Source organism: Phalaenopsis equestris, unplaced genomic scaffold, assembly GCF_001263595.1.
Source record: "Phalaenopsis equestris unplaced genomic scaffold, ASM126359v1 Scaffold000540, whole genome shotgun sequence".
Lineage (NCBI taxonomy): Eukaryota > Viridiplantae > Streptophyta > Magnoliopsida > Asparagales > Orchidaceae > Phalaenopsis > Phalaenopsis equestris.
The window spans coordinates 2,502,203-2,523,689 of record NW_018164980.1 but is presented as its reverse complement, the minus strand read 5'-3'; the positions used below and the strand labels follow the sequence as shown (position 1 = coordinate 2,523,689).

Here is a 21,487-nt window from a genome sequence, read left to right as displayed (position 1 = left end):
ATGAAAAGTTGTAATTCACTTAAAAAAAAGAGTCATATTTTTTATGTTGTTGGATCCTTTTAGGCCATTGGGTCATGTACTATTCATGAGATCTAACAACTATGGGAATATCTATGAGGAAAGAGATGTGAGAAAGATGACAGGAGAGGATATAGTTTTAGAAGTTTGTCCATGTGCACGTCCCTCCTCATCCCTCCAAAGGTGGAAGAGCTTATCTACTTATATGACTCATAAATGACTCTTTGCCCTCCTGGGACCATACAAAGAGAGAAGAAAAGAATAAAAGTACAGTTTGAATAATATGAAATCTATCTACGATACTCCAATTAAATGATGTTGACATGGGTATTAGGTGACTCATAAAGGTGCATTAGTCTTGGACATGCATCCATTCTTTAACAATGACATTCACTTTGGCCATTAGTTGATCGCGATGGACACTTGTCGTGAGATCCACAGGTCGCTTCGACAGCTAGTACGCATGTCAACATGTGAGCTTGGTAGACCACCTCAATAGTTTATATGTAATGAGAGTATTTTTGGGGGAGATGAACTTTCTAGGTCCACGAGGCCTATGGACATATACATTGGTTCATAAAAGCCATTTATTCCTATAAAAATATGATATTAAAAATTTGAGCGATATGAACATAAATTTGTTTAGATGTTAGGTATCTTAATGCATAAAGATATAAAACTAGGCAAATAACTTGTCCAAACAAGCACATCACAATAGGAAAATCTGAAGGTCATGTAGGACGACAGCTTATGAGGCGTCAGTGCTTTTTGTGAATGGTGTAGATGTGAAAAAATTATTAGATCCCGATGAATTGTGTGCGGATTAGATGGATAAATTTATTTTTTAATATTAATGATATTCATATACTTACAAGCTGCTCAACCGGCACCGATTTTCCGGTTACGTGCCGGTCGAAAATACTATAAATGGCACGACGAAACTACTGCTAAGTACGTGGAGGTGCTCTTCGCCGGCCTCGCATGGCTTCTCTCTTCTCGCTCTCCTATGTCCTTCAAAACCCTCGTCCTATCCTCTACCTAAACCCTAATTATAGTTTCCGATTATCTTCACCGCGCCCGAGAACGTTTTGGCGCTGCGTGAGGGCGAACGGCGAGAGTGACAGCCCCTCACCGCCGCCTCTTACGGTAGAGAAGAGATCGCTGGCCATGGTTACTGGTGAGCTCTTCTTGGGAGTCGCATCGAAGCTTCTTAGGATCCGAAGTTCCTCGGCTGGGAGTACCGTCGTTGTGTCAGGGGAGGAGGAGGCGGCCGGCTATTCTGGGAGTGGGAGGAGTGTTGCGTCGGTGGTGGAGGAGCCCGTGATCTGGGAGCAGAGACCGGAGGATTTGATGGCTGAGAGGGAGAGGAAGAAGGTGACGAGCCCAGGGTTTAGCTTCTCTGCCGCTGGGTTGCTGTTTCCTTACCATCTCGGTGTTGCTCGGCTTCTTCTTGAGAAAGGTTATATTAAGGTTGTCCTTCTGATCTTTTGTTGCACGGTGATTTTTCAGAATTTTGTGTGTAATTGAGAAGACTGTATCATTGAATCATTGGGAATGGCATGAACGTCTTATTTGCAGAGCTTATTATTGAGGTCTTTATGATGCTTGAAAGAGTTAGTAGAGTGGTAATCTAGTAGCCAGCCTCTCAAAATATGAGAACCTGTGAGGCAAGCATAAACTCCGAGGTCTCATTTACTAAAATGTAATTTGATTAGAGCAGAACTCTCATGAAAAAAATGAACACGTCGTTTGAGTAGAGCTGTATAACCCTTCATTTTCTGTGTTGGCAATCAAATCACAGAGACAACAAATGAAACAGAGTGAACTCATCTCGTTAACTTGGTTTAGGAATTTTTGTATCCAAGTTGATGAGCTACAACTACGACTATCACTATTACCCCTAGTATCAAGCTCTATGAAAGTTCAAACGGTAATCTGAATCATTGTGGGCTGGGATGCGTGGCAGGTGGTGGCGGCAGCAGCAACAAGTTGTTGTTTGCAGTGTATTTGGAAATCACCCAAATCTAACGAATTTAGAGTACCCCAATTTTGAATTGTAGGGCGAATTCCAGATTCACTAAAATTTTACACTACATTCTGTTTTTATCTAACCAAATGCTAGAATTTTGAAAATCTTTGCATTTGGTTTACTGCAACTAAAAGGAAGCAAACAGCCCTTAAATTCGACTCAAAAGTAATTTTGAAAGCTATACTTGTTGGAGGACTCAGTAAGAGTAGATATCCATAATTTTTTCGGGCCAAGGGAGGATGATTGACGAGGTTTCAATGTCTCTAAGCTCCTATTAAACCCTCCATTAACTTATCATGTGTGCTCAGGAAATCAAACTGTTTTAAGATACTTGATATTCAGACTTCAGATTAAAAACCAAGCACTGACTTTTGAATGTGACAGTAACACACATTTTGATTGAAATTAACCTTTCAGAATGAAAACATCATTTATCACATTATCTTATTTGTTACTTATGCACTTACTTTTTCCTTGGTTAGGAAACTACTCCATTAGCTGGTTCTTCGGCTGGTGCAATAGTTTGCGTGGTGATTGCTTCAGGAAATAGCATGAAGGATGCTTTGCATGTTACCAAGATATTGGCTGAAGATTGTCGACTCAATGGCACGGCATTTAGGCTTGGAGTATGCAAAACTTGCTTCCCCTTTCCTCCCTTTTACTTCCAAAAATATATCATTTTTGTAAAACTATTTGTGGTCACAAGCTCCTTTTTCGTCATTGCTATTTTGCTATTGCAGTTTGTAATTCTTTTTTTGACTATAAATTTATTGCGTACCATTTTTAGTATGTATGTACTTCAATAGCACGATATCTACTTAATTGAGAAAATTTAACTTGTTGCTATGAAAGAATTTGATTATAGATCAGAAAATTGCTCAGTCATGCTATTCCTGTTGAGTATGAATATTTTGCAGCATATTTTGTGGATTAATCTCATTCGGAATATATGATAAATAATTTGAGAAATATGTACTGGTATATTTTTTTCTATTCTTTAATCATAGAAATGTATGGTGTTTTTCACATAGAATATTCTTTTGATAGTTAAGTTAACAAAAGTCCCTACTTTTAGATAGATATCCAACTCATCCCCAGTGTTTTGTGTTGTTTTTTAAGGTTCATATATCATCACATTTATTGGATTATATATTATGTAGTTCAAATTAGGCCTATCAAAATAGAGTCAAGTTGAATTATAAAAAGGAGCTTAACCAAACCACTTTATATGGCCTTTTAGCCCATTTATATTTTGTTTGGATTTTAGGCATTATTTTTTTACTTTAATTAATATATGTATAATGTCATCCTCATTTTAGGTGATATGAATGAATACTATTTTTAGGGTTTGTTTCTTTATAAATACTATTGGTTCTATGGATTGCTTGATAGAAATTATTGAATGAACGTTTTTGAAGTCAATTAAGTGTTTTCAAATTTAGCCAAGTTGTATTTGTGTGTCAGTTCAATTTCTGTGTACAGAGGTTCTCTTCCCTCTTTCGTATATGGAGTTCCTCTCTTTAACCCGTGTTTCCTTTCTTTTCTTTTTTCTTTTATTTCATTCATAAACTCTCCATCGATTATGAAAAACCGACAACAATGCCAACAACATTTGATCGGTCAGAAGTATGAGAAAAAACAGACAACAATGTCAAGAACATTTGATCGGTCATAAGCATGAGAAAGACAACAACACTAAGAGCGTTTGATCGGTCAAAGACATAACGAAACAACCGATAACGATGTCAAGAGCGTCTGATCGGCCAAAGACATAACAAAACAATCGATAACGACGTCAAGAGCGTCCAATAGGGTGCAGAACTGCAGACTTACTTCTGGGGAGAGCAACTACATGACATCCCTTTGGGGCGACCAACCCTGGGACTCTCGTAGGTGATGATTAAAGTACTAGAATCGAGCATAAAAAGCGTCTAAAAGGGAGTATCAATAGCAAATTATGCATTCAAGACTTGTTTGATTTATAAGTTTTCTTATCTTTATTGTAGTTGTCACTATAAAAAAAGCAAGAAATTTGAGAAACTTAATATGCATATTCCAAAATGGTTTGCACGAATCTCGCGACAATCCTATAGTCAACCATCTCACTTCAATCGACGTCCAAGCTCTCTCCACCTCACTTCAGTCGACCGACCAAGCGTTCTCACCCTCAGTCACCTCACTTCAGTCGATCGACAAACATGAACATGAAAGTCTTCATCCATCTCGAGACGATTCAACGGTGGAAATAAAAGTAACTAAAATACATTTTATTTTTCTCTTCAAAGCATGGCCAGATATGTAATTTTTTGTATATTTTTTACCCCTTCTATCTTCTATAAATAAGAGGATTTCATGATGTAAAAGAGATCCTTTTGTGGGGATTCAATTTTAACACATATCTTCAACAAGCCTGGGAACACCTTATTTCCCATGTCGGGAAAGTCCTCCACTCCTCTTCCTTCTCTCTCTCACACTTTCTATTGCTTGGGCACAACCTACCAGACAGATTCAGATGCAACACACACACACACACACACACACACACACGCGATGTTTTTGAAAGGCCCTACGCTATGGTTTCTTCTCCCAGTGACGTTTCCATGGCGAATCGCGTAACTCTTCACTCTCTTCATTTCTCTTCCCCTCTTCTCATCTCTGGTCTCCGTTTGTGTCCTCGGGACGTTCTTACGTCGACGCTTTTGTTAGCGACACCCCCACTTGTGCTCCTAAATCGTGTATGTTCCCGCTACTCTTCCACGACACTTTAGCGCTTGGTGTTGACACCGGTTTTCTCAAAAAAAAAACATCCCGTAAAAATGGTAAGTCTGCACTCTTTCTCTCTGATGCTGAAGTCTCTGCGTTAGCTTCATCCCGCTGGCTGGCCATAGTTGGTAAGTTCCTCTATGGAAACCTTAAACTCGATGCAATTTGAAATGATTTTGAGTAAATGCATCTGAAAGGGGAATGGAAGATTGGTAAACTGGACGGTAGACATATTCTTATACATATATCAAATGATGAAGACTATGCTCGTTTATTTGCGAGAAGACCCATTCAAATAGATAATAGTGTGATGAAAATTTTAAAATGGACTGTAGACTTTGATCATCTCACTAAACCTCCTACCATTTCTATATGACTATGTTTCCAGGGTCTGAAATTCCATGTCTTAAATCACGGCTCCTCTATTCCTTAGCTACGGTTTATGGTAAACCCCTGAAAACTGATATTCCTACATTTTTTCCGAGTCGCCCTTCTGAAGCCAAATTTTTGATTGAACGCTACATTACTTTACCCTTTCCGGAAGAGATCTGGATTGATCGCAGCACCAGAGTTTTTGGCAGCAGGTGGAACTGGAACAGTTTCCACCGTACTGCTCTCACCGCCGTATGTTTGGACACTCCCATTCTCAATGTCACCATCTACACCCGCATTTAAAACCTCAGAGTAAAAATATTTATGGGCCCCCTGCCCCTATTCATACTTGTCCCTCTTCTACCCCTGAGTGGAACACACTATCTAGTGAAAACTTGATAGAATCGCCACCCACTCTCCCTCCCACTCTCCCTTCTCTAAATCCCATTTCTACCGTCAATGGCGTCTGTAATCTCCTTACTACTTCCGGAGACCCCCGTGACAGTACTATTTCTGCTTCTGTAATTGATGTGATGCCGGATGGTTTTTTAGCTAGGCAACTTATAACCTCTAACTCCATTGATAATAATGCTGAAGGAACTTTATTCACACAGGAAAATGTTCGGCCAATTAGCAGGAGGGCTTTGAAGCTCCTCATCTTCCTGAGGAAGCCCTGGGTATGAAAGAAAAACTCTCTCTTAATGATAACACTACTGATCCATGTACTCTTGAAAGATGCAACTACAATTTTAGAAAATGAATGAAATACCCGACAAACCTATAAAAAACGAGGGAAGAGAAAAAGCAATTTCTTACTTGCTATGCCACTCGACAATCTTGACAGGAACATTACTCTTTTTTCAAAGGATAAATATCATTTTGATGGCGAACAACACACTCTTACTAAATATAGGAAGGGTGGGCCTATTCATGATGTTTAATATTATGGTGTGGAATATTAGGGGAGTGGCGGACCCCCACTCCCTTAATAGGCTCAAACATTTGTGTGGGGTTCGTAAGCTCTCTATTTTTACTATTCTTGAACCACTTGTCTCGATCAATAGAGACAATATTCTGAGGAAATTCAAACGCTACAATCACTATTGTAATTCCAATAATAAGATTTGAGTTTTTTTGAAAACTAACTTTACCTTATCTATTGCTCAAGATGATGATCAATTCGTCCTTGTTTCTTTTAAAATGGAGGATTTCCACAGTTGGGCTACTTTTTTATATGCTGGATATTTCTTTCATGATAAACTTAGTCTCTGGTCTCAATTAGCTGTTATTGGAGATACTTTGTCTGATAATTGGTTTATGGGCGGAGATTTTAATATGATCATGAATTCTTAAAAAGAAAGGGTGGTGGTAAATGTGATATCTCCCTTATAAATAGATTCAGTGATAAGTTTATTGATGCGGGTCTTTATGATCTGGGTTATTCTGGTAATCCGTTTACTTGGAGGAGAGGACTCATTTTTCAGAGGCTAGATTGTTTCTTGTTTAGTTATTACTTTATTTCACAGGTGCAACATCTCAATCACGCCGCTTCTTATCATAATTAAATTCTGTTAGTTTTGGGCTTTCTTACCGCCCCTCCCAAATATAAATTCAGATTTTTAAATATTTGGAATTCTCATGACACTTTTCTTAGTCTTGTTTGTCGGGCATGGAATTTCAATGGGGCTGGAAGCCCGTGGTAGTTGCTTTGGCAACTCCACAAAAAGGTTGCATTCCCACCTTAAGGATTGGAGTTGGTTAACTTTTGGTAATATACATCACAAGGTTACGGAGGCCCAACGTAAGGTTGATTCTTTGGAATCCCAGGTTTCTAATAATTTTGATGTTGCTAGTGATTTAATTTCAACTCATAAGCACCTGCTTGAGGCTATCAATATTGAGAAAAAATTTCTACAATAAAAAAACTAATGATATTTATTTTAAGGATGAGGATAGAAATACAGTGTATTTTCATGCCACTATTAAACATAGGAGGAATCTGAATACCACACTCAGGATCAAAGACGCTACTGGGGGTTGGACACTGAGCCAACCGATATTGGTAATAGTGCAGTCCATTACTTTACTCTTTTATATGATTCTACTTTGCAACTTACTCTGGTTGATCACACTCTCTTTCTTGAGGAGAACGAGTACATTTCCAAGCTTTCTTTGTGCTACCCTCCTTTTGAGGAGGAAATTCGGAATGCTTTCTAGGATATCAATAAAAACAAAGCTGCAGGGCCTAATGGTTTCTCTTCTGAGTTCTATGTTAAATGCCGGCCTATTATTAGGAGGGAAGTTACTCTTGCTATTCAAAGCTTATTCACCGGAGAAAACCCTTGCAAATTTTTTAGTTCTTCTCTTATAGGTGACCAAAAATGCAGTTTGGATCATTGTAGGCCTATTTGCCTAACCTCTATCATTTCCAAAGTTATCAATAAAATTCTGGTTGCAAATTGCTACCTCACTTATCTACCTTTATCTTTTTTCAACAATCCTTCATCAAAGGAAGAAATATTACTGATAACATCTTGTTAGCCCAAGAACTCATTGAAGATTTAGATAAAAAATGCAGAGGTGACAATATAACAGTGAAACTCTATAAAAAAAGCTTTTGACACAATCAGTTGGGATTTTATCCTAGATATTTTGCTTGCAAAAGGTTTCCATATGAATTTCTGTTTGCTTATTAAAAGGTGGCTTCAAAACAATTTTAATCGTGCTTGTCAATGGGACGTCATATGGGTTTTTCTCAGCAAAAAGGGGTATCAAGCAGGGAGATCCTCTTTCTCCCACTATCTTTATTATTGCATTTGATTATCTCTCACATTTATTTGAAAAATAACAAATCCTTTTGTCTTACACACAATTTTCTCACAAATCTAATATTAGAGTGAGTCATTTATCTTATGCTGATAACGTTATCCTCTTCACTAATGCAAACAAGAACTCCATTAAAAAATTGATGGACACTTTGTCTCTTTTCCAAAATACTTCTGGCATCACTTTCAACAAAAAAAATGCCATCTCTGCTTTGGGAAAGCAGTAAAGCGAAACATTATCAGCTGGTCCGTGAATTTCACAGGCTTTATTTCATCTCCCCTTCCTATCACTTACTTGGGAGTCAATATTCTAAGAGTTAAAAGGAGAAAAATTCAAATGGATGCGCTTGTTGAAAAATAAAAACTAGAATTCGGGATTGAAGGAATATTTTTCTTTCTAATGGGGGAATGCTTACTCTCATTTCTATTGTCTTACATGGTATTCCTCTTTATGCTTTACAACTACTGAATTTTGAAGAAAAGTACACAAATTACTTTGGAAATGATTTTTACTAAGTTCTTATGGGCGGGTAATACCTCCAGGAAAAACTAGGCTAGCTGGCATAAGGATTGTAAGCCTAAGGCTTGTGGTGGACTCAGTTTCAAAAGTCTTAATCACCTTGTTGATATAAATAAATTTAAATTCTGGTTTAATTTTGTGAAGGAAGTTCTCTTTGAGTTCAATTTTTATTACATAAATATCGCCTAGCTAACCATCCTTCTAAATTTTGAATGGAAAACTGGTGATTCTAAAATCTGGAAACCGATTTTAAAGGGAAAAAGTGAGGCTAATAATTTTATATTTTGGGAAATTGGTGATGGTAATATTTTTCTCTTAGCATTATAATTGGGGGGCTAATTTCTTGAGTAACTCTCCTCTTACCTTTTCTTATCCTCATATATCGGTTTTTGATGTTGTTGTTGAAGGGCAATGGAATTTGCCACTTTTAGGTGAATTGGTAGGTACTGCGACCCCACAAATCTCTATGATTCCTATATGTAATAATGTTAAAGACAAGCCTCACTGGAAATTAAACCAAAAAGTCTCTATCTCTAAAATGATTTACGATGAGTTGCATCTTTTTGATAAATGGAAATGGGATCCTGAAATTTGGCATAAATATCTCTCCCCATCTATTTCTGTTTTTTTATGAAGGAGTTTTTTACAGTTGTTGCCTTTTGATGACATCTTAAAACTTAAAGGCTGCGGTTGACCTTACAATTTTGTTTGTTTAAATGCTCCCAAGAAAGTGCTTCACATTTATATTTCTTTTGTCCCTTTGCTAAGGAGATATGACATAGTTTGGGAAGGATTTTTGGTTTGAAAAATTTTACTTGACATAATATGGATGATTGCTTACTTGCTTGGCAATCTTGTGGTTCATCAGATACAATAATGCATCTCATAACTTTGTGGTTTATTTGGCGTGCTAGAAACAATGTGAAACATGAGCTCTCTTCCTCTTTGCCTCTCTCCACTATTTCTTACATTCTTGCCTACCATGCAAAGGCTTCTAAACAGATATGATTGCTGCCTAGATCTTTGTCTAAGGAGGGTTGGAGGCCATTTTTAATATATTGGTAACTTCCCTCCCCCTGGCTGGATCAAAATTAATGTTGATGGAAGTTGGAAAAATTGCACAGCCGGTGCTGGGGCCATTTTCAGAAATCATTTGGGCAAGCGTCTCTTCTATTTTTCTTCTTTTGTCTGGGTTTTAACTCCTACTGAAGCAGAGGGTTGGACAATATTTTTGCCTCTAAATGTTGCTGTTACTTTTAATTGGCCTCTAATTTTTATTGAATTGGATTCTTCTGTTCTTCTGGATTTCGTCACTAGAAAACAAGTGCCTCCTTGGAATTTAATTATTTGTCTTAATAAAATTTGACAATTTATAGCTTCTCATGACCTTCAGCTCATATGGAATTTTATATACAGGGAGAGAAATGCACCATCAGATTGGTTAGCGAAACATGATTTTTTTGGGTGTCTTTACTGGTTTGGTGCCTCCCAAGGAGCTTAATATACTTTTAAGGGGGCTATATGGATTCACCATGATTTTTTGGGAGACTCTTTGAATCTTCCTTATGTTAGATGTTCACCATGATACTCCTTTCATCCCTAAAGGTCTTCGGTTTCTGTCTTTGGGGGAGGATCTTATGTTTTATTGATCCTCATTTCTTTACAGTTCTGCTATTTCTGCCGAGGAATAGCCTCTTTCTGATGCTTATTTTAATTTTTGTTATACCACATTTCTCTTCTTCTGCTTTTCTTCTTATTTCGCTACAATTTTTTTCTTTAATCTGTTTTTTGAGTATACATGTAACTATCTTTTGATGCTTTTGGGTGCATTGTATACCGGGGGATAGATCCTACTTACTGTATTGTCCTCCCTTTTCTTATTCTATAAAAGCTCGTACGGGCTTTTGCAATATATAGTGTATGTATGTATATGTGTATATATATATATATATATATATATTTATATATATATTTTTATTCCCGATATACAATTCAACAAAAAAATTCCAAAAAGTAGTTACCTGTATACCCAAAAGCTTTAAAGTAAAAAAATGGAATAGTATAAAATCGAAGATAAGAGAAAACAAAGCAAAGTTGTGCAGCATTTGATGTTGTGGATAGGATGAGGGAACAATTTTCCTTCAGTAAATGTCAAATTAGTAACACACGAAAAGAGGAACAACAACCATTAGCAAAGCCTGTGGGAGCACGGGAGAGCAACTACCAGATCAAAACAAAGTGTAAGAGAACTGATGACTTGGGAAAATAAAACAACAAATAAGAGCTCCTCAATAAGATAAAACCCAAAAAGACAGTACAGAAATGCTAAAAACAACCAAACATCCATTGAAGCAGTATATGTCAATCATCTGATGTAAAGTAGATCTAACAGATCTTCTCTTAAAAGTATTTAAAGCTCTCTGGGAGGCACCATACCAGTAGATACCCCCAAATATCTCTTTTTAGCCATCCAATCTGCGGATGCATTACTTTTCCTATAGATAAAATTCCATTTAACTTGGAGATCATGTGAATCGATATTTGTCAAATCCTGTTTAAACATATAAGTAAATTTCAAACAGACTCCTTTCTTTTGGAAATGAAATCCAAAATATCAGAAAAATCAGTTTCAATGATAAGTAAAGACCAATTGAAAGTAACAGTAGTTAGTAAAGCCAGAAAAATTGCCCAACCCTCAGTTTCAGTGGGAGAAAGAGCCCACACCGGAGAAGAGAACAAGAAAAGACATTGACCCAAATGATTTCTGAAAATGTCCCCAACATCGACAGAGTTAACTTTCCAACTCCTATCCATATTTATTTTGATCCAGCCAGGGGGAGGGGGCTGCCAACAAATTAATGTTGGCCTCCAGCCCTCCTTAGGCAAGGAGCTAGGCATCAAATGTAGATGTTTACAGGCCTTGTCATAGTAAGCAAGAATATTTGAGATAATAGAAGTAGGGGAAGGGATAGAGTGCTTATGCTTGACATTATTCCTAGCACGCTATATAAACCAAAATACTAAAAAAGAAAAAGAACGCATTTTAATATCCAAATAGCTACTAGGCTGCCAAGCAAACATAAGATCCTCCATAGAATTTCATGTAAGGTTTTTAAAACCAAAAATCCTTCCCAAACTTTGCCAAATTTCTCATGCAATGGGGCATACAAAATAAAGATGCAAAGCACTTTCTTCAAAATATTTACAAAGGCAACATTGTGAGGCTAATCTCAATCCCTTGAATTTCAAGCTGTTTTCAAAAGACAATAAATTTAGAAAATTTCTCCATAAGAATATCAAGATTGAAGGAGCGAGACATTTATCTCATACATCAGCTCCCCATTTCCAATTATCAAAGCGATGCAATGAGTTATAAAGCATTTTTTGAGATGGATGTGTTTCGACCTGATTTCGAATGGGGCTTGTCTTTTTTGTTATTTCGTAAAGGTATGTTAGAAATTTTGGGGGTAAATTCCTCCAAATCTCTTAATAAATGCAGATTTCATTGTCCCTCCAAACAAAAATCAGAGACAGAAAAGTGAGAATTTAAAGAAGAAAGGGGAGAATCACTCAAAAAATCAACCCCCTAATTATCTTGCCAAAAAAAAAAAAAAACTTCCATCACTAGTTCCTCAAAAATGAAACCTATTAGCCTTACTTCTTACCTTTAAGATTGCCTTCCAAATTTTAGTGTCCCTAGGTTTCCACTCAACATTAGAAGGATCATCAAAAAAATAATATTTATGAAATAAAAATTGAGCACAAAGGGAATTCCCTTCTCTAAATTTGAACCAGAGTTTAAACTTGTTGATATCAATAAGATGATTTAGGCTTTTAAAGTCAAGGCCACCCGAGTTTTTAGGTTTGCACACTTTTTGCCAACCGGACCAGATTTTTCTAGTGTTGTTTCCCGCCCATAAAAAATTATTAAAAATTCTCTCCAAAGTAATTTATGTGCTTTTCTTTAAGTTCAACACCTGTAAAGCATAAAGAAGAATACTTTGTAAAACACTTGTGAGAAGAGTTAGCCTGCCCCCATTAGATAAGAAAATATTCCTCTAATCATGAATTCTGACCTTGATCTTCTCAATTAAAACATCCAGTTGGGTTTGTTTCCTCTTATCTCTCAAAATATTTACATCTAAATATTTGATAGGAAGAGAAGAAAAGATATAACCTGTATAGTTGACGGACCGGGTGATAATGTTTTGCTTCACCGATTTTCTAAAGAACAACTGACACTTAAATTGATTGAAAATGAGAACAAATATGTTTTGAAAAGTGTTTAAGGTGCCCATCAACCTTTTAATGAAATTCTTGCCAGCGTTAGAGAATATGATAACATCATCTGCATAAAATAAATGTCTCACCAAAATTTTGGATTTGTGAGAAAATTGTGTATATCGTAAAAGTAGTTGTTGTTTTTCAATTAAACATGAGAGATAATCAAAAACAATGATAAAAATTGTTGGGAATAGAATATCTCCTTTTGTTTGATGCTCCTCTTAGTAGAGAAATACCCATGAGAAACACCATTCACCAATACACAATAATAATTATTTTCAAGCCATATTTTGATAGTCAAACAAAAGTCCCTGTGAAAACCTTTAGCAAATAGGACATTTAAGATAAAATCTCAGTTTATAGTATCAAAAGCTTTTTAATGTCAAGTTTCACCACCAGATTGTCACCTCTGCATTTTTTATCTAAGTCCTCAATGAGTTCTCGAGCTAGCAAGATATTATCAGTAATATCTCTGCCTATTATAAATACTAATTCTTGGGGTGTGATAAAAGTAGATAAATGAGGTTGTAACCTTTCTACTATAATTTTGCTGATGACTTTAGAAAACACAAAAATTAGGCAAATTGGCCTGAAGTGATCTCGTCTATTTTTTGTGCATGTTTAGGGATAAGCACAATAAGAGATGAGATAAAATATTTGCAAGTTTTTTCACCAAGAAAAAAAATTGAATAACTAGAATCACTTCCTTTTTAATGATGCCTCAACATTTTACATAAAACTCAGAGGTGAAGCCGTCAGGTCTGACAACTTTGTTCTTATTTATATCTTTGAAGGCTTTGGAAATTTTCTCCTCAAAGGGAGGATGATCGAGAGAGAGCTTTGATATATAATCATTTTCTCTTGTGAAATAGTAGGATCAATTGGGGAAACTTGTAGAAAAGAGTCAAATAAATCAGTGAAATAATGAACAACGCTGTTACCAATTTCGTTTTGCTCAGTGAGCTAGCGTCCATTTGTGTCCTTTATCTTGAGGATTGCATTTATGTTCCTTCTATGTTTAATGGTGGCATGAAAATACTTGATTTTCCTATCCCCATCATTGAAATAAATATCATTAGCTTTCTGCTGAAGAAAGCTCTCCTCCATATTGATATCTTCAAGAAAAAACTTGTGAGCAGTACTTAATTCATATGCAGAAATAAAATTATTAAAAACCTGGGATTCCAGAGAAACAACCTTCAATTGTGCCTCCAGGACCTTGTGATATACATTGTCAAAAACTTTCTAATTCCAAATCCCTAAGCTGAGAAGCTACTTTTTTGTGTAGTTGTCATAGTAAATATCAGGAATTGCTGACTCCATCAATAATCTAGGACTGTTGAATTTGGCTAAGAAAATTGTCTGAGAAGTCCAAATATTAAAAAAAATTGAAATTATACGTGGAAGGGGCGGTAAGGAAAACCAAGGATAAGAGAATTGGATTATGATCAGAGGCAACATGATTAAGATGTTGCACATTAGAAACTCTAAAATAATTTAGCAAATACCAATTACCAAAGAATCTGTCGAGTCTTTGGAAAATGAGGCCTCTTCTCCAAGTGTAAGGACTACCAGAGTAACCTAAGTCATACAGACCTGTATTAGTAAGTTTGTCACAAAATTTGCTAATAAGAGGCATATCACATTTTTCCTCTCCCTTCTTCTAAGAAGGATTCATCATCATATTGAAATCCCTAGCAACGAGCCAATTATCAGATAATGTATCACCCATAAGAGCTAATTTTGTCCATAGTGAGAATTTATCATGAATAAAACAGTCAGCATAAATAAAAGTAGCCTAGTTATGAAAATTCTCCATTTTGAAGGAACAAATGACAACTTGATCATTGTTTTAAATAATGGATAAACCGACTTTAGGTTTCCAAAAAAACCCAAATCTTATTGTTGATATTGCAGTAATGATTATAGTGTTTAAATTTTCTCAAAATTTTGTCTCTGTGCACAGAGACAAGATGTTCAAGAATAACAAAAATAAATAGCTTATGGACCCTACATAAGTATTTAAGTCTAAAGAGAGTATGGGTCAGGTACTCCCCTAATATTCCAAACCATAATATTAAGCATCATGAAGTAGCTCACCTCTCCTAAAACTTTTAGTTAGGGCATGCTGCTACTCCCCATCAGAATGATAATTATCATCAGTGACATTAGTGGTGTTCTCCTCATTGGGATGTAAAACCTCATTATTCTTCTTCCCCCTTTTTTGTAATAATTCATTCATTTTCTAAATTTGCAGTTGCCTCATTCAATTTTATATGTAGATCAACATTAGAGATAATATTATTCGTAGTATTATTCATACCATTTTCATCCTCGAAGACATGGTGAACATCAGGACCGTGTTGTTCTACCTGTTGACACACCAAATTGTCAACAGGCGGCGGAGATACAGGCCCTACAAAAGTAACATCATTCAGGTTATAGGAAGTAACTAAAAGCCCTTCTATATTTCCCTCCAGGTTACCAGCATTAACAGGATTACAATCGATATTTGTGATAATAGCAGTAGGTGTGGGGTTTGAGTGAGTAAGAGCAGGAGGAATTCATTCCAAATTTTCAGCATTCAGAGTATTATAATCAGTGCTAGGTGTGGAGATTGAGTGAGCATGAGCAGGTGGGGGGGTTTGGAAGGTGCACCGTTTATTTGAGATTTTAAGTGAAGATGTAAATGATGACAGAGAGAGTTAGAGTGCCCAAACATACGGCAATGAGAGTAATACAAATGATATTGTTCAATTTCAACCCTTTGCCAATATCCGTTATGTTGCGAACCAATCCAGATTTTCTCAGGAAAAGTTAGAGTAATATCACGTTCAATCATAAGCCTAGCTTCAGATGGTCGACTGAGCTTGAAGGTATGGATGTTTGTTTTGAGAGACTTATCATATATCGTGGCGATAGAGTACAATCGTTTATGATTTAAGAGGTGAAATTTCAGACCTGGGAAGCGCGGTCAGACGGATGGTAGGGGGTTTTGTGAGTGGGTCGAAATCAATTGTCCATTTCAGAATCTTCATCGCGCGATTATCTATCCTGAGTAATCATAGCAAATAAACGAGTGCAATCATCGTCGTTGGATAATTGAATGAGTATATGTCTCCCATCTAGTTGCCCGATTTTCCATTTCCCCGCCAAATGCATTAACTCAAACTCTTTTTGAATAACGTCAAGTTTAGGGTGCTCATAAAGAAATTTGCCGGCCAAGGCAAGGCGACAAGAGGAAGCTAAGGTACAACATTTGACTTCAGAGATGAGAATAGTTGGTTTTCCATTTTTACGGTCTGCTTTCTTAATAAAACTAGAATTGTCGCCAAAAGCTAAGGTGTCGTGAAAGGCTGTGGGAACATACAAGATTTAGGAGCACCAGTAGATTTGTCACCAGCAAGGGCTTTGAAGTGTGTGATTGAAAACCATCGTCGAAGATAGAAGAGGAGAAGAGGAGACGAGACGAACTATGCGGGTTGCCATGGAATCGCCTCGGAGGAAAAAAAACCCTAGCAGAGCGGATGCTGTCTGTATGACTTTATCTCACCCAATATGGTGATCCTCTAGAAGTGTCAATGCTTCATACAATAATGATACATGGCAATCCTTTCTTTAAGTGCTTCGAGTAAGAAAAGTTGCTTGTCACACATATCATTTTTCTCATGACATTAAAGTATTCTCTGTCAATATGAAAATTTGAAGGTAGCCTATCTTGTGTCCTCTTATTCTAACATATGTTTTATTGGAGCAATTAGTTGAAAATGTTTTTTTGTACAAAGTGGTGGCATGAGATTATTAGTTAAGAAGCATTTCATCGTTAGAACATTTCCATTTTTGGAAGTAAAGTATGTGAAATACTATTTTGATTTCTTTTATACCACAAATTCACACAGTTCATTATTCTATTTCTTCAATATTATCGAGGGAAAAGGAAGGTGGTGGTCTGCGTCTGCATATGGCATAACTGCAATCTTCAACCATTGCTTTTTAATTTGAAGTAAATTTTTATGGGAAATTTACTTGTATACCACACAATTCCTTTATATAAAACTAGCTAACACCTAAAGTTTGATGATTACATTTTTAATACTTTGGTGTCATGAGCCTGTTCTTAAGAAGGTGTCCTGCTTTTTTAGAAAGTTATTAGCAGTGGTATTTTTTATGTGATAATAAGATTAGAGTGTTATATATGTCAATATGAAAATTTAGTTGTTAGATATGTTAATACACAAGAATTGTATGGTATGTATGTAAATACCCATTTTTTATTTTCATTGCTGATCTTTGCCAGCAAAGGAAAGTTTCTCTTTCATAAGATGCGTCTGGTATTCATTCCATTCAACTTACAATTTGAGATATATTCTTTGACCTGTTCTCCTGTTTGTTTATGCAGGCAGTCCTGAGAAATGTTCTAAATGAATTTCTACCAGAAGATGTTCACATTAGGTCTAATGGGAGGGTCCGTGGTGAGTATATATGTAATTTGTTGGCCTAAGCTTTAGGGCTCATCATCACTGTTGTTAACCTTGATGAATTTTCTGTCAAGTTTGCTCTGTTTCATTAGCTGCAAGAGCTAATGTTCCTGAATAAATAATTGATGAGATACCAGGGATATCATAAGTCACCAACGCAAAAAAAGGGGAATAGTTATGGCAAGGTAAAGTGGGAACTTATGGTCTACATTTTAGCCTGGTAAATTAAGCTTGCTTAAGGAAAGTAACTATCTTGGTTTGGGGTAATCTTAGTCGTCGACCTGATGTTATTACGAGATGCTAACAGATTTCTAGGCGTAATCTTTTCCATGCTAGTTTCTCTTTTTCTATGTTTTATTTTTATCTTTTTTTCATTGGAAGAGTTTTTGGATTCATATGGACTTTTATCTGCATGCTGCTTCCAGTGTTATTTCTTTCTGACGAGGTTCTTCAAATAATTTTGAATTATATTCATCTTATTGTTTTTTTTTCCCTTTTTGTAGTTGCTATAACTCAATTATCATGGAGGCCAAAAGGTTTACTTGTTGATCAATTTGATTCCAAGGAAGACCTTATCAATGCAGTCATTACTTCTTCTTTTATTCCTGGGTATGCTAATGCTAAATTATCTTATTACTCATTAACTTCTACATTTTTGTATGCTCATGTTAATTTATTTATTTTTGATCAAGTATCTTTGTTGACAATGACATTTTTAGGTACTTAGCTCCAAGGCCGGCTACATTTTACCGTAAACGGCTGTGCATTGATGGGGGTTTGACATTGTTTATGCCACCAACTTCTGCCACAAAAACTGTATGTTAACTACTTTTTTTTTTAAAAAAAATCTCTTAACTTTCTTCATTGTGTGAGTTTTGAGTGATAAGAAGCTTGAACTCTTCAAGTATCCCAAGAATTGCTTTCAATTGCTGAAAGTAACTAAAGGTTTGAAGAGAAAGGAATTTTTCAGACTTATTATTAATTAAGAACAATAATATAATAATTTTTAGATTTTAGGTATCCGTGCAAATTTATTTTCTTTGATAACTTTCCTAAAGCTAACAATACACAAATTTGAAATACAGATAAAAAGGAGATTTCAAGTGCTAGCTGTTACTGGCATTCACTTTTAGAGGAATTGTTTCCATGCACCTGTTTTCCACTTCTCCCTAAGTTGAAGGGTGGATATCAATTAATTATTGTCAAAATCAAAATTGGATTTAAGCAATCTTTTGGTAGTTATTTGTGTTTTTTTTAGAAGGTAAGGATTATAGACATGCAAACATTTTCCATTAAGACTTTTTTCTTTATAACCTAACGATCAACCACAGTATGCTTTGTTTTGTTTTGTTGGATATGATTGTGGGTTATACTGATCAGTGTCTTAGTGTCACAGAAGTTTCTTTGGAGAATTTATAATTTTTTTACTCTACCAAAACCCATTGCAATCACCATAGTTCATATAGCCCATTTGCCATGGATTTGTATTCAACTTCTATATAATTATGAGCCACTATATTTTATTTCTTACTCTTCCATGTGCCAATACTGCCTATAGAATGATATGCTAAACTACTGTGGATATTTTGCTAGTGCAGGTATTAATCAAGAATAATAATAAAATATTTGTAAGATACTTGATATTCTCACACATCTAATTTCAATGATAAATTGTCAAATAAAACAAGATAAAAATTTGATATTCGAATTAAAAAAAAAAATCTTTCAATTAATTGTGCCAACTATTTATTCATTTCCCTTTAAATAAACTATCCTCATGTAAGACACATTTTAGCTTTTCATCCTACTCCAACCAATGGACCCTTGAACTCATTTGTCATTTTGTTATTTTTCACAGTAATTTAATGTTTTAGCTTCACTCATTTTTTGGGCGTATTGGACTAGTTACACTTAGACACATTGAAAGCTCTTGTAAAATGACTTAACGGCAATTTTCCAGTTCTTCACCTATATCAAATAATTCAAATCGTGGCTTGTTATAAGATTTTGTTTGGTAAGGCTTCCAACACTCTTCCTTATCAAAATGCTTAACGCTGTTATATCCCTTATTTGCTTGGAAGTTTTACCATGCAAAGCATTATGTTGCACATATATTTATTCTACATAATTTCATGTGCTTGGGCTGCACAGCTGCAATCAGCTTGATCTTCTATGATTGTACCATAGATTTCATTTTGTGCCAAACCACACAACAATGATACCACATGAAGTTGAGAAATATGTAGAAGATTTACCAAAGACACTTCTCCCAATTTCATGCAGCTAGTAAATCTTTGTCTTTGTTATTATTGTTAATGCAATCATCACATGAGCAGCCTTTTGTTTTCTTTATCAATATTGAACGACTATATTCATAGGAAGATTTACATACATATTGCACAATTACTAGGTGTTTACATAACTAATGCCTAAACTTGAATTTTTACAATTATAGCATGTGGTTATCTTACATTTTTCCTTCTCGCTGTGAAAGACTGTCGACCGCTATTTTTATTTTTATTTTTATTTTTTGAAAGGGAAATGAATGATTTTTGTAAATATGAAAATAATTTTAATATAAATATGATTTTTGAAAGCAACATTTTGGTTTTAAAATAGATGAGACCAAACGAGTCTCACATATTAAATAGTTTGGGCGGCTGAGCGCGATACCATAAATAATACACCATCTCGAAGGATAAACATACCTCGATAAACATACCACTTGACAGTAAACTCAACCACACAAACTAAGAAGTTTGTGACATTCGTTTGGTCTGCAAAACCTTTATGTATGACCGACAAGTTCTCTTACCTAATATAAGGATTAGATAAAGTTTATTTTACCTGAGTTCTAAATTCCTTACAAAGGCAAACTCCTATAGTTAATTACATCTTAAATGACCGGGGTTACTTAAGAATACTCTCGATTAAGATCAGTGATTTTACCTTTCAGACCTTTCAGATTTCAAAGTTTAGGGATTTCAAAGTTTAGGTTTCCAAGATTGGACATGGAAAAATCAAATGGGAGTAGCTTAAACAGGAACAATTATTTTAAGGAATCTAAAGGGGCGAAGAGTAGGGGATATCACAGATCCAGGGAGAACCCCGGTGGCCTCCCAACTATTCCTGTTGTTTGACTTTATGTCTTTGAAATAATGTTATTCAATGTTTAATTCTGCAATTTACGTTAGAATTTAGGACTTACATTCGCACTATATCTGATCGTGCAAATAATCTAAAAAGATAAGAGGATTTACACCATACCGTACAGTAACCTCAGAATCCTAAAAGTGTTAGAACTTATAATTGCACAACGGAGTTATGCAATAGCCTAAAGATAAGATGAGGATTTATGTTGCGCTAAGCAAACTACCTCGAAGTCCTATGACTTGTTATTTAAACTAAGGAAAATGTTTAGTTGACATGAACTTGTTTTGAAGTTGCAGATCTATCTCGAAGTTGCTGTTCTGTGTGTCCTCATCGTGCTGCCCATGGTGTTCGCTCCAAGCTCCCCGTCGTAGCATCTTCAGATTCGATGTTAATTTCAAGGGTATATGCAATTGTTTAGTCAACGATCTGCTACCGGGTACCTTCTATGAAACTAACTACTAGTCTCCTATTCTAATGTATAGTATGTAAAAGAAACAGTAGCGGGTAACAATATAATGACAAAATTTAAGAAATGAGCTAACATGCATTGTATTAACAAAAGAAATACCACCTAGAAAACTCAAGAAAGAGCGGCAAATGATCCACGACGAAAGAAAATTTAAGAAAATCGACAGATGACTCACGACGGAAATCTCGAAGTAAAAAAAAGGCAAATAGTAACTCAAAGAAAGTCACCAAAAACATAGGGAAGATCCCGTGTCAAAGACCACGAGTGCTTAACAAAAAGTTTCGATAAAATTCCACGAAAAATCCAAAAAAAGAAAACCGCAAGCACTCGGGTCAGGGCTAGGCACAAATATTATATATTTGCACTTGAGGGACTGTTGACCTCAATTTTCGTGAGGTCTAGTATTTCTCGTAGGAGTTAGGATCTAGCCTTAGGGGTCTTCCTGCGACTATCTTAGAGCCTTAGAAGTGGTGCCCGCCTCGTTTTAGTTCGACCTATTTCCGTCCTCTTTTGGAGTTTCGCGTGTGCGGCATCGGCTTCTAACACTTAGAAGGATGAAACCGACATGAGGAAACC

At 35.8% G+C, this 21,487-nt stretch overlaps 1 protein-coding gene across 6 annotated transcripts in view; it reads left to right on the top strand.

Moving 5' to 3' along the window:
• The first annotated feature begins 880 nt into the window (after window positions 1–880).
• The window catches only part of LOC110028913 (patatin-like phospholipase domain-containing protein 4), a 51,992-nt gene continuing 31,385 nt past the window's right edge, over window positions 881–21,487 (top strand). For 5 of the 6 annotated variants that reach the window (XM_020730967.1, XM_020730966.1, XM_020730964.1 and 2 more), the window contains exons 1-5: window positions 882–1,488; window positions 2,530–2,673; window positions 17,211–17,283; window positions 17,793–17,898; window positions 18,009–18,105. In XM_020730967.1, coding sequence (XP_020586626.1) covers window positions 1,000–1,488; window positions 2,530–2,673; window positions 17,211–17,283; window positions 17,793–17,898; window positions 18,009–18,105 — 909 coding nt within the window. In that variant the 5' untranslated portion in view covers window positions 882–999. Of the gene's footprint in view, window positions 1,489–2,529; window positions 2,674–17,210; window positions 17,284–17,792; window positions 17,899–18,008; window positions 18,106–21,487 lie in introns of all 6 variants that reach the window. The other variant, XM_020730968.1, reaches the window with a different exon arrangement.